Source organism: Rhinatrema bivittatum, chromosome 7 (assembly GCF_901001135.1).
Source record: "Rhinatrema bivittatum chromosome 7, aRhiBiv1.1, whole genome shotgun sequence".
NCBI classification, from domain to species: Eukaryota; Metazoa; Chordata; class Amphibia; order Gymnophiona; family Rhinatrematidae; genus Rhinatrema; species Rhinatrema bivittatum.
In genome coordinates this window covers 283845205-283859222 of record NC_042621.1, presented here as the reverse complement: position 1 = coordinate 283859222, position 14018 = coordinate 283845205, and the positions used below count along the sequence as shown (strand labels likewise).

At 43.7% G+C, this 14018-nt stretch overlaps 1 protein-coding gene across 1 annotated transcript in view; it reads left to right on the top strand.

Moving 5' to 3' along the window:
- The window catches only part of LOC115095960 (VPS10 domain-containing receptor SorCS1-like), a 1120107-nt gene that overhangs the window by 1040753 nt on the left and 65336 nt on the right, over positions 1 to 14018 (top strand). The window contains 2 exon segments of the mRNA XM_029610345.1: positions 6495 to 6628; positions 10053 to 10176. Coding sequence (XP_029466205.1) covers positions 6495 to 6628; positions 10053 to 10176 — 258 coding nt within the window.

Genomic DNA, 14018 nt, shown 5'->3' with positions numbered 1-14018 from the left:
CTACCTTCATCTTAAAAAAAATTTTATAAAATTTTTTTATAAATTTTGCGATTAGTAGTGCTTGTGGTGTTTAAATTCAAATTCACTTGTTAGGGTTGGGTTTCACGAATTTGATAATTTATAGATGATTGAGCCCATACCAATGATCTTTCTGTAGTTGGGAGGGCATTCTGAGCACCCACCACCCTTTCCATGAAGAAATATTTCCTCACATTGTTCCTGAACCTTCCCCCTCGGAGTTTCACATCGTGACCTCTAGTTTTACAGCTTCCTTTCCATTGGAGAAGATTTTAATTTGGTGCAACATTAACTCCAATTCCTGTCAGGTCTGTATCATATCTCCCCCGTCTCTCCTCTCTTCCCGAGGATACATAGTAAAGGCTCTTCAGTCTCATCTCATATGGCTTTCCCATACCTTGGTCGCCTTTCTCTGGACCACTTTCATTCTGTCCTTATTTATCTCTTTTTTTTTTTGAGATGAGGTCTCTAGAACTGAACACAGTACTCTAGATGAGGCCTCACCAAGAATCTGTACGGTGGTATTATCACCATACTATCACTGAATGATAGTAACTGTAACTCCCACTCCAGGTTATTAGGCCGGTTGAGGAGAGGGATTCACTAAAGGGAAAAATAATTATCACACTAATATCACTGTATACTATGCAGGTTCTTTTGGATTTAGGGGAAACCGAATACAGTTTCAAAAGCCAGCTCTTCCAGTACTGAAACATTTTTTAGAGAGCACACAATTTCTTACCATTGAATGACTGCACAGACCCCGATTTCTATGAGATGTACTCAGAGCGTTTCCTTCTCCCTCAATTGAAGAAAGCGAATACGAACAGCAACTGTTAATTAAACACAAGTTTACTAACGGAATATGGGGAGAAGGGGAAGAGTGGAGGTGCAGGACAGGAGGTGAGAAGGAGGGTGATAGTCAGGAGTGGGAGAGGAAAAGAGAAGGCGGCTGATGCAGAGAGGAAAGGGAATGATAGGTTGTGGGACGGAGGGGGGGGGGTGTGCTGGGGGGGGGGGGGGGGGAGGGAAGAAAAAGTAGGAGATGCTGGACAAGGAGGAGGAATAAAGGAGCGAGATTCTGGAGAAGGATGAGGAGAGTATGCGTGGGCAGGGTAGAGAGGGGGGAAAAATCCTGGTTGGGCAGGGGATGCAAGAGAAGGACTGCTAATGGGCAGGGTGGGGAGCCAGGTAGGATGCTGCTGGGCAGAGGGCAGAGGAGGGAGAGGATACTGAGCATGGACTGGAGAAAAGAAGCTGGGGGGGGGGGTGAGTGTGTGAGAGAAAGTGGGAGTGTGAAGCAGGGGAGGGGGTTAGGGGAGAAAGGTTGCTGAGCAGGGGTCGGGGAGAGATTGAGGGGATCTCTGGCAGGAGATGGGAGAAACAGAGGGGGAAGTTAGGTAGGGGTGGAGGGAGAGAGAAGTTAGATGTCGAGCAGAGTATGGGGGTGGGAAAGGGAGAGAGAGAGAAGGGGATCCTGGGCAGCTGGTGGAGAGGAGACAGGGGATGCAGCTGGTAGGGCGGGAGTGAGAAAGAAGGAGGTGAGAGAGAGAGAGAGAGAGAGGTGGGTGCCAGGCAGGAGGGGAAAGAGAGGGGGATTCTGTGCTAGAGCTGCTGCCTCCAGAGGGAGAGCTGCGCCCCCTGCACTGCCAAAGGAGATTGTTCTGTGTCGGACACGCTGCAGGGAATTTGGGGCGTTGCAGGGGACATTTCTGGTCCTGGCCCTGCAATTAAATGAAGTCTTTGCTTTCAATTACAAGTACAGATGTCTACAGTTTTCTTTAAAAGCTGACAAAGTGCTTTGACAAATCTGAATTTCCCAAGCGAACAGGCATGGGGTGAGGGTTCCCAGAATTTTATTGAACTCAAACAAGGCTAAAATTTGCCTGCATCCAGATCGATCTCAAAGCTTTCACACACCTCTAATTATAATTTAGATCAGGTTAGCTGATACTCTGTTAAAAAACCCCCAAAATAACACAGGAATCATTGCCTGCTAAATGGTCCCTCCAGTTTACCCAGCAAGGTGCTTAGGGCTGTATCCGCTGCTCCATGCAGGTCAAGCCATAAAAGCAGGTGATGACCAGAACTGCGCTCTCAATGTTATGTATTCAAGAGCAGACAGTCCCTGCCCTAGCACAATTACAAGGGAACTTGATCAAGCTTATTTGAAGTCTCCTAAACAACTAGAAAGCTGAAACATATCTTAACTGTAAGCTTTGAGCAACTGGATCCCTTGAATGCACCGCTGGCTGGTTGTAACTAATGCAGAAATGTTTCATAGGTTACACCAGTTCTTCTGTCTTCTAGCCAGTAGGAAACCTCAGTTTCCTCTGTGTTTATTCCATGATATGTGTGTATACTGTATATATTTATATTGTGTATATATAGATAGATAGATATAGAGAAAACATATAGAAAATGATTATTCAAAAGTGTAAGCTGATATCTCGGCTCTTGGCAACAAATGGAACAAAAGCATGCCAAGTGAGGTCAAACTAACAATAAATAAATCATCATCAAATAACATAACTAAACAAAGGAAATGATCTATAAGATAAAATTGGTGTAACATAAATAAAATGAAAAACAGCAATCTAAAAAAACCCAACAGTATGCAACAAAATAATAATCAAATATTGAATTACTTTCAAATGAAGCCTAAATAGCCCAATAAACAGACCGCTTATATCAGCAATAAAATAAGTCAGGGCAAAGAGTTGATGCTAATCTAACATCACCCAGCAATGGCACAGGTCTGTCAGGAAAAAGATGCATAAAAAAAACCCCCAAAATGTAAATGCTTTGAAAAGGCAGGTAATCATTAATGGAATGAGAAGCTTTACTCCAACTTCCTACTCTTAGAACCTTCAACCTGCAGACTGGAAAGAGCACATCAAAGCACATTCTCATTTGCCAGTCCTTAGCTGTGGATTTCCATGCCGTGAGCCTTTTGTTTCTTTCTCACTCTCGTTCATGTATGTACTATATAACTGGCAGTTTGTTAGTACTCCTTTGACTTGATTGTAAAGTTGATGCCTTCAGACCAGCAGGTCAGTTGTCTTCTCCCCCACCCGAGTCAACATTTCTCAGAGCTCATAAGACCTCACCTCTTTCCTTATAATATGTGTTGGGCTAATTTTGCCTATAGTGGATGAAAACATGTTAATGTTGTCTGTATTCAGACTGTGTGAGGTCATTTCATGCTGTTTTGCATGTCGGCGCTGGTGGGGGGGCGTAGGCAGCAGTTGTGCTCCTCCTTTCTCTTTGGCATCTCCGTAGCTGCTTATGGGGAAGACAGGGCAGGGGTTCTGGTCTGGGAGACAGGATGTTTGACTGGCAAGGAGGTTGGGAGGGGGTTGACATTGACAGTGTTTGACTCTCAGAAAGGTTATTGGAGGGATCGACCTGCAGGGATTTGGCTTGCGTATTGAGAGAGGTACTCGGCGGGGAATAAGTGATCGGGGGGGGGGGGGGGGGGGAGGGGCTTTCTATGCTATTGGGCCTGGGGATAAAGTAGCCCACATTAGCACAATCTCTCATAAAACACCAGATTTAGTGCCCATTATAGGCGGTGTTTAATGCAGCATGTTGTGAGAGATAAGGCTCATATTTAAACTGGCTCTTAACAGCCGTTTTTCATACTGCTAACTACATTTCCAACGAAATCTGCATTAAAATGAAGATCAGGGGTAGTTTGTTCTGATGATGGTTGCAGAGCAGTCTGGCTTCACTCCAAAGGAGGATAATATTCAGTAGTCCGAGGAGGGCGAACGTTTGCATTTACACAGTACATGCAAACTTCAGCCTGAATTTTCATAGGGGACTTGCATGCATAAGACCTCTTTGAAAATTAGCAGGGTACACGCGAAGCCCACCACAACATGCATGCACATATTTACCCTTGCTCATTAGCAAGTGTAAGTGTGAGTAGATTTATGCACATTCTTTGCAGAAAAGAAACTATGTGTAGGTAAAGGCTATCCCCAACCCAACTCCACCCCAGAACGTCTCTTGGCTATACACTTTACACAAATTGCATCTCTGTGTGTACTTTTACGTGGACAACTCCCGGGCAATTTTCAGAAACCCATTTACACGTATAAATCCATGTTTTACGCGCATGGATGCTTTTAAAAAGTCAGCCCTTAATGTGCAAAGTTCCCTGGTTTGAATATAATACAGATTATTAAGACAGGATTAAGACACCCCCTCCTCCTTTTGCCCTTCCCCCCAGTTAGAATTTGTTTAACTTAACTTTTAAAATTTGTTAGAATTTGTTTAACCTATTTTTTCTCTCTAACAGCCTAGTTCTATATTCCCTGTTATAATGTAACTTTTGTTATTGTTTTGCTCTGTTAACTGGTTACCCCTTGTTTACTGTAAACCGATACGATAAGACCTGGTCTTGAGCATCGGTATATTAAAAGAATTTAAATAAATAAATAGGATTTATCAAGAAAATAGAAAATGGAATCATGCCATAATAGAAACCCATGGTGGGCCCACAGCTTGAATACCGTCTACAGCCCTGGTCACAGCATGTCCAAAGACCCTGCTAAATCTTCTAGAGCAAATGTTCCATAGTGTGGTTCACAGAAGATGTTACTTCCATAGTGTGTGCTTGCTATGCATTTTTAATTTCCTGAAATAGTAGGCATTTGGCTGAACAAAGGATGCTCCTATTACTAAAGCAGTAAGCAAATTCACTTTCGGAGATTTTGGGGGGCATTTTTCTCTGTCCTACTTTTGGACCCTTCAGCTTGGGATAAAGTTGACTGAGAAGAAATATCTCAGAGGTGTACAGAATCTTGAAATGCGAGGAGAAAGTGAATGAGTAACTGTTATTCACTATGGACCAGATGTACTAGGATTTTTCTCCCCTTTTGTGTCTGTGGGGAAAATGCTCAATACATCTGGCCTTATGTTTCATAAAACAAGAGCCAAGGGGCTTCAAAGGAAATTATGAGGTTTAAAACAAGCAAACAGAAGTGGAGGAGTAGCCTAGTGGTTAGAGCACTGGGCTACAAGCCAGGGAGACCAGTGTTCAAGTCCCACTCTTGCCTCTTGTGACCATTAGAAAAGTCACTTTACCCTCTGTTGCCTCAGGTGCAAGCAATGGGGCATTTTGGGTGTTAATGTGTGTGTTAGTGAGATACATGCTCTCTACCTAGCTGCAATCAAGGTAGGTAGAGAATAAAGTATAAAATCTGCTCTTCTTTTACCTTTCATTCCTCCAAATCACATTAGATCTTCACTGATAGTAACTGTGCTGTTCGTGCATATGTCTGTGCATGTAATACTGCCCCCCAACCACCCCCCCCCCCCCGAGTTACTAGTGCCCCCTCTTATAGTGGTATAAATAGTTAACTTTTTGGTGAACCTCCACAGAGTCTCTCTCTCTCTCTCCTCTAGCAGCCCAAAACATAATAAAAGCTGTCTGGTGGGTCAGCATGAGATGAGGGTACAACAAATTTAATGCACGTTGCGATAAAAAAACCAATGCAGTACCAGAAAATTAACCTAACCATGCAGGTGATATTTATAGCAAAATGATGAATCTAGGCCTTAGGCTTAGATCCATGACTTGCCTTTTAATATTGACCCCAGATTTTTTTTTAGACAGTTTACGAGCTGTGTATTTGTAATATTGTTTTAATAGATCAGAGGCTGCTATCATTCCATTCCTACAATCATAAAAGAGTATTATAATGCCACAGAAGTCCGTATTTCATTTAAAAAACATGGTCATATCCTCCACTGTAGGAAAACAGCCTTCAATCAACCTGAATGTACTAGAGTCAAAGTAATAAAACAGGAACCTTTGCGAGCTGTAGAATAATTTCCTGGCCCAGCATCAGCGTTATCTGAAGTTTATGTTGTGCATGATGTTTTCAGGTCATAAGCCACTTATTCCCACCAAGCCTATTTGGTGCTAATTTATCATCGCTTGCTCCCCTCCCCTCCTCTTCGGACATGAGTCCCAGCATCCAACATCAGAAACCACAAGCCCTGTTCACTAGCAGTTCCCCTGTGTTTTCCAAGGCTCCTGTTCTCTATTTTATTTTTTGTTATGTAGCGGAGCCTTGTGCCCAATGGTGCTTCAGGTTGTTTTTTGTCAAGTCCCTGGTTTGAGGTTTGCATTACACAGATTTCACACACAGGCAGCAGTCGCCTTTGATTACCAAACACAGCACTTTGTTCTCCTTGCTTGCTCCGTTACAGAAAAACATCTAACAGCCAGCTACCTTCTGCCTGTCCCCTTAGCTTTCCGGTATCTCCCCGAAATGGAGGATGAATCACTCTCTGGCTCTCCTGGCGGTAAAGGAATCACTGAAGGCCTGGCTAGGATTGAGGGCAGGATTTCATCTGATCACTGCATATCTGTTGTCTGTTCAATTGCAGTCAGTGTCATCAGAAAGCAGGCGTTCTTGGTTGACATGCTCTAACCGGCTCTTTGGCTCTTGTCTCTACAGGTCCCCTGGAACATGTCCACCTGTCTCTTCCATTTGTTACCACAAAGAATAAAGAGGTGAATGCCACAGCGATACTGTGGCCCAGTCAGGTTGGCACCCTGACTTACGTGTGGTGGCTTGGGAACAACTCCGAGGTTTGTATCGCCTTTTCGAGGACTTTTATTTCTAAAGACATGCTTTGATCTAGGAGGACAAAAAGCTATTGTTTTCACCCTGCACTGGCTTCATGCCATGTTGCAGAACCCCCATCCTCCTCATTAAACAATGATTGCACATAGATGTGCTTTGCTATCCTTGATTGCCCCATCAATGGCTGAATAAGGTTCCGTCCAAACTCGGAGAACATCAGCCCTATATCGGTCAACTCTAGCGAAGAACTATGAGCAACATACTGTTTTAGTTAAGTCAGTTAAAACAAAGAATAATATTAAGGCCCCCCCCCTTCTGATATTTAATTCCCAAGCATATCCTCCTATTAAAGATGTGGAACGCTCCTTCCCAGCTTTATCAGTTCTGTGTGAACCAGGATGCTGAACAGACCTCCCTACAGTCATCCAGCTGCTTCCCCTAAAGTGTGACCGTAGGAGGAACAGCTGAAGGAATGATGTGTAGAAAGAGGACTTAATTTTAAAAAAGCAATAATACATAAAAATAGATAGTGAGAAATAAAGGGCCAGCTTTAAAGGTCAAGCAGAAGGAGGGCAATGGAAATTCAAAGAGCCTGCCAGTCAATGAGCTTCAATAAAGCTTTCAAATTGTGCCTCGCCCTCCCCGCCCCCCCCTCACTCCCTGCCACCAAGCTTTTTTAAAAAGCCCCCACCCAAGCTTGCCCGCCACCCCCACTTCTGGATCACCGCAGACATTCCTGAACATATCTATTTATTTTATTTATTTATTTATTTATTTATTTAACATTTTTCTATACCGAACTTCATGACAAGCTTCATATCAGGCCGGTTTACATCAAACTTGGGGGTTAACTTAACAAAAAAACCATATAACAAGAAGGCCGAAGCGCAGATACAAATAACAGGGGGAATGAACTTGGAGGCTAGAGTAGCCAGGAAATAAAGGACAGAAAAAACTGGAGAATAAACATGAATGGATATGCAATAACTGGGTTGGACATTTAGTCTATTGAGCTAAATGAAAGCTCTGTTGCGATGTTATGTTTGAGGGAAGGCTTGGACAAAAAGCCAAGTCTTGAGTATCTATAATGATGGGGTCCAAAAGGAGCAGGAGTGATCCCCAGCCACTCCTCTACTGATAGTGCTGTACTCCAAAATGGCACCAGATTCAGATCAGCTGGCTTTATTTTTTAGTTTGGCGTTGGTAGGCAGGAGTGACTGGGGATTGCTCCTGTCCCCATTGGACCCCCAAGGCTATAGCAAGTTAAGGGAAGGTCCAGAGTGATCCCCGAGGGTGGGGGCATGCTCTCTTCTTCCCCCTCCCACCTGGGGGTGGGGAGAAAGTAAGACTGAATTTAGTTGCTTTTCTTTCATTCTGCTTATCAAATGAAAGAATGTTTTCTCTTTTTGTTCAACTGGCTTGAACAAAAAGAGAAACCAAAGCTTAAGCTCAATGGAAATTGGCACTTCAGAGGACAAGCCAAGTCCCACTTGATTACCAACACATATCTCCCATATATTAGAAAATAGCTTCATGCTAGAAATGATAGAATCGATCAATCTGATTGGCCAGTTTGGCCATTTTAACCTAGGTGCCCCCTTTTATCCAGGGGGTATAGCTCCTGCTGCTGTCTTCCTACCGGCCATTTGGAAAGCAGCAAATAGATTATGAGATCAATGGCTGGTGCAGCAGTTGACCTAGCAGTGACATCCAAATCTGGTTTGTGTCTGGTTATATTCAGCATGTTATTCTTTTTACAATACTTTGTCTGTTTGTGATCTCCCATCATTTTCTCATCCAACTCCAATCAGAGAGCTACCATGCTTGGTCACTAGCATGCTCTCCTTTACCTTCCCTCTCCCTCTCATTTTCTGTTATGTACCATGAGGGCCACATATTACTATAATCCTCTGCAGCTGGGAAATAGGGATACAGCCCACTCTCCAGTGATGCTCTTTCAAGGATTAAAGGATTGGCTTAGGCTTAGCTTTCGTAGCAGGGGCTGTGACTGCATGCCAGTTTGAATCCTTGCCCTCACCCCTAGAAACCGGAGCCTCAGCCAGGAGTCAAAGACAGGTCGTAGCCCAGATAGTGGAAAGTGCCCCTGTGCTTCCTGGCTAGCCTCACACTATTCCTATTGCAATAGCTGTAGCAAGATACACTTGCGGCAGACGAGCTCTACCATAACATTAAGTTTATTATTCTGAGCTGCTACCTTCGTAGATTAGTAAGGAGATGGAAGACTTCCTAAAACCACAAAGCGTATTCAGAAAGCGTTTGCATATTCCCCAACACGTCATATCCATGGACTTGTAAAGATAACTTTGAGCTCAGCTTCTGTCTTGTCTTGAATGACGTAGTAATAGGGATGTGCAGAGGCAACATTTTCATTTTGGTTCATTTGTTTGCTTTACAGGTTACCTCCATTTGTTTGGTTTGTTTCAGACCACTACATTTTTTTATTTGTTCTATTTGCTTTTTGTTTCCCATTAAAGTCAATGGGAACTGTTGCTGTTCTAAATGAAACTGGTGGGTAGATAATTATCAGAAGGGGGATGGCAACTCAAAGGCACCAAGACGGTGGCAAAGTGGAACCAAGAGTGGCGTGAATAGCCTGAGGCACCATAAAGAGGCAAAAGGGTATCTGCAGTGGCAGGGGTTTTCCAAGACACCAACAGAGGAGTAAAGCAGCACATGGCTTCAAAAGAGGGCACCAGTAATTGGCATGAATGCCAAAAGGTAGCACAAGAGGGGCAACATGGCACCAAGAGTGGCATGATCATCTTAAGGCACCATGAAGGGGGAACAAAGGTGCAGGAAAAAAAGCCCCAGACACTGCAAAGGGAATAAATCAGCATGAAGAGTGGCATGAAAACCCTAAAACATAATGAAAGGTGCAAAGCAGCTACCCACAGTGGCAGGAACATCCCAAGGTGTAGAGTATGGCAAATGGTAGCAAGGCAGAGTGGCATCAAGACCAGTAATGTGTAGAGTATGAGTTATGGCAGCAAGATTGAGTGGTAGCATCAGGGGCAGGGCAGCTTCACCTTGATTTGCCCTCCATACTGTCTACTTGCCCTCTTCTCATGTCTCAGCTCTGTCCTGGCCACTACCTCATTCTTGGTCGCTGTACATACCAGGCTCACTGCAGCTCTTTTCAATGACTTGAATGGCAAACATAAACAAACGAAACTAAACATTTCATTTAATTGGTGGGCAAGCTTCCATTCGTTTCAGGGGTCCTCGAACAAAACAAAAATGATCTCATTCCTTGCGTTTTGTCCATTCATTTCAAAACAGACGCACATCTCTCCATAGCAGCATAGGAAATGCCAGCAGGAAAAGACCAAACCGGCCCCTTGCTACTCCATGCAGGTTAAAGAATGTAGCTAGCTGTCTGCCAGAACATTCTGTGTCTGTGTCTTCCAGCCGCTGATCACCCTGGAGGGGAGTATCTCGTTCGCTTTTGCAGTGGAAGGAATGAACACTATCACAGTACAGGTATCCGCAGGGAACGCCATTCTGCAGGACACAAAGACAATTGCTGTTTATGGTGAGCCACTGTCAATGTCTACGGACCCCCCCCCCCCCCTTCTCCCCTCATAGCAGTAGTGAATACCCAAGTGTGTAACTACATCCACTGACAAAGAGTACCATTTTTTTCCTCAATATATTATGCATTCAGTCCAGGGAGAGAGCATTTTGTTGCTGGAAGGAAATTTTAGCTGGAAACGAAAGTCTGCCCCAGTGTGCTGTAAATGCATTATTTTGCTTATAATATTGTGTTCAGGTTCTTGCTGTTGAAACAGATGTGCAAGAATGCCAAACCACTGTGTATGTGTGAGGGTGAGAAAATGCTTAGCAGGCATTATGGAAGCAATGTTCTTATTGTGCTGTGAAAAATTAACGGAAAAATAATGAATATGATTTACAAATAACCTTAAAGAGGCATGTAATATTAAAGGGACTTTATAAATTTAAAGGTGAATTTTCAGAACATTAAAAGGTGAATTTTAAAAGCAGTATGCACACAAAAAGTGGGAGATGCAGGCACACATATCGCTTATTTGAGGCCAAGCAATTTTATAACCCCGCCACATATGCGCTCAAGTACCGATGTGTGAATATCTCGCATTGAGAAAAAAAGTGGTAGAATGGATGAGGATCAAAGGCGTTCCAGGGCGGAGCAAAGAGATTTATTTATTTATTTATTTTATTTAATAGCTTTTATATACCGACGAACGTTGGGAACATCTCGTCGGTTTACAGAGAACAGAACTGAGCAACAGGCTTTACAATTATCATATAATTATATAAGGAACATTAAAAAAAAAAACATTAAAAAACATACAATTAACAGTGTAGAGTATACAATAAATAATTAACTAAGTGGTATGCATGATAGAGGTTATCCATCTAAACGGGGGGGGGGGGGGAAGAAATTCTGATAAATAGGAAGGATATGTGCATGCATAGCGAAGTGAATGCGGCATGCGGCATGCGGCATGCGTCCAGCGTAAATTTACTCTTGCTGTTGATCAGGTGTAAGTCTGAATAAAAGTATTTATATCCACATAGGAAAGGAACTGCTTCAGGGGTCTGGGTAAACTCTGGGGCATTCAGGCTGAAGAGCCAGGGGCATCTTGATGAGCTAGATATAGATTGGGCAAACTGATACATGAACTGATTTAAGTGGATAATTCATTTACGTACATATGCTATAAAATGTCCTCACTTGTATGTGTAAATGCCAACAATTCCCTGCTCTGCATGTGTATGCTTATAAAAAGGAGCGCACATACACACGTTAATCCTATTTTACAACATGGGCGCCCAGATGGGCGCCCAGATACATGCGTATGCCGGCTAACGCCAAAGGCCTTGGCCATTTTATAACATATGTACGAATATGCGTGCATGGCATAAAATAGGCTATACACGCGTACAAGTGCATGCAATTTTATATGGACACACATCTGTGTGCAAATGCTGGCTCTACCGTGTAAGTGGAGGATTTCAGTAGACACGCACGCCAACGCAATTACCAGTTTTCCCAGCTTGTTTCCAGTTCACCCAAGTAAGGAATAGGACTTCCTAACCCTTTCCAGTTTAAAAGCCTCCCTTCTCCCCTGCTAGTCCCAACCCTTAAAAACCCTCTGACTTGCCTAGATTTTTTTGTTTTATTACTTACACGTCATCCATAGCAGTAGTAATGTTATGTGGTAGAGGACCCTGGTGCACACTAGTGCACATACTTACATACTAACTCGCTGGTTTTATTCATAAATCCTGGAATGCCCAGACCACACCCATGCCCCTCCCATTTTCCAGAAAAACATTTTGTGCATGTGCCAGGAGATATGTGCTTATGCAGGAGCCTTTTAAAATCCACGTGGCATGTGCTAGCCCGACTTCTGCACGTATCTCCCTGCTTTGGCATGCATAGGGCTTTTAAAATTCGCCTCTGTGCGCGTACTTGAGCTCAGGATATATAATTTCAGCCTATGTGGCCGCACGCCTATATACACATACATATGGGTGCCTGCATCCTCGTTTTAAAGTTATTGTCACTGGAGATAATTTTCAAAGGAGTTACATGTGTAAATGTAACTACTATGATATTAATTTTCAAAAGCCTTATATGCACATAAAGTGCTCTTAAGTGGATGAATCCTATGACATACATTGTAGCAATTTTCAAAAGCCCATTTACATGAGTAAAGTGCATATACATGCATAAAACCCATTTGTAAGTGTGTAAATATTTTTGAAAATCAGGCCGCAAGGGTGTATAAATTAGCATCTATACACATCAGTAGCCTTGACTCGCATAGTCCATGTTTTATAAAAGTTGAAAATATGCAAATATTTTCACTTTCACATGCATAATTATGTGTGCAGAAAAAGGGTCGATCTGGGACATTCCCGGGAGGGGCCAGCAGATATGCATGTAAGTTGTTATTTTAAAAGTCACTCACGGGTGTACATTTTCCACCTTACTCGCATTGTTTTATATGGATATGTGGAGAAGTAGCCCAGTGGTTAGAGCAGCAGGCTATGAACCAGGGAAGCCACATTTCAAATCCCATTGTCACTCCTTGTGAGTTTGGGCAAGTCACTTTACCCTTCCTTACCTCAGGGAAACACCTACAGTACCAGAATGTAATAGGGATGTGCAGAGGGACGCCATACGTTGCATTCGGGATACGTATTCGTCGGGGGGCAAATACGTATGGCACCTCGATACGGTTTTACGTCTAATCCTATTCGGTACCCGGCTAAAATTAAATTTAATACAACCCCCCACCCTCCTAAACCCCCTCAAGACTTACCAAAACTCCCTGGTGGTCCAGCGGGGGGTCCGGGACCCATCCCCTGCACTCTCACACCCTCGAACCAGTTTCAAAATAGCGCCGATAGCCTTTGACCTACCATTTCACAGGGGCTGACAGGTCAGCCCCTGTCACATGGCCATCGGTGCCATCTTGTGCTCCTACCATGTGACAGGGCCTGACCAATGGCACCAGTAGCCCCTGTGACATAGTAAGGGCAAGGCTACCGGCGCCATTTTGATTCCTGGCACCCGACGGCATGGGTGCAGGAGATCGCTCCCGGACCCCTGCTGGACCCCCAGGGACTTTTGGCCAGCTTGGGGGGGCCTCCTGACCCCCACAAGACTTGCCAAAAGTCCAGTGGGGGTCCGGAATGACCTCCTGCTCTCGGGCCGTATTGCCAGCATTCAAAATGGCGCCGGCGCTACCTTTGCCCTCACTATGTCACAGTCGGCCTCTGTGACATAGTGAGGGCGAAGGTAGCGCCGGCGCCATTTTGAATGCTGGCAATACGGCCCGAGTGCAGGAGGTCGCTGTATTCATTATATTCGTGGAGAAGCGAAATGTATCGCGATTCCCCACGAATACAACAAATTTTCCCCGAATTATTCGGCCGCCAATTTAAACAACCCTCCCACCCTCCTGATCCCCCCAAGACTTACCAAAACTCCCTGGTGGCCATATGATTTTTGTGCACATAACAGGAGATATGTACATGGCCGCTGTTTTTTTTAAATCTGTGGGGCACACGCAGGTCTGAGTCACGCATGTATCTCCCGATTTTGGCATGTGCAAGGCTTTTAAAATCGCTGGAGCCCCATTTTTTTTCATTGTTTAGCGATTTTTTTTATTTTTTTATTTTGAGGTTTTCTTTCTAATTTTATCTTTTTTTGCTTTCATTTACCAATGAATCAGACTAAAAAAACACCAAATTAAATAAATCAAATCTAGATGAACTCTCCTAACAAAAGAAGGAACTGAACTGGTAATTTTAGGGCTGTACATCCTTACTGGAAACCACTAAGAGGCCTTTCACAAAAGCTTTAAATATAACTGAAGCCTC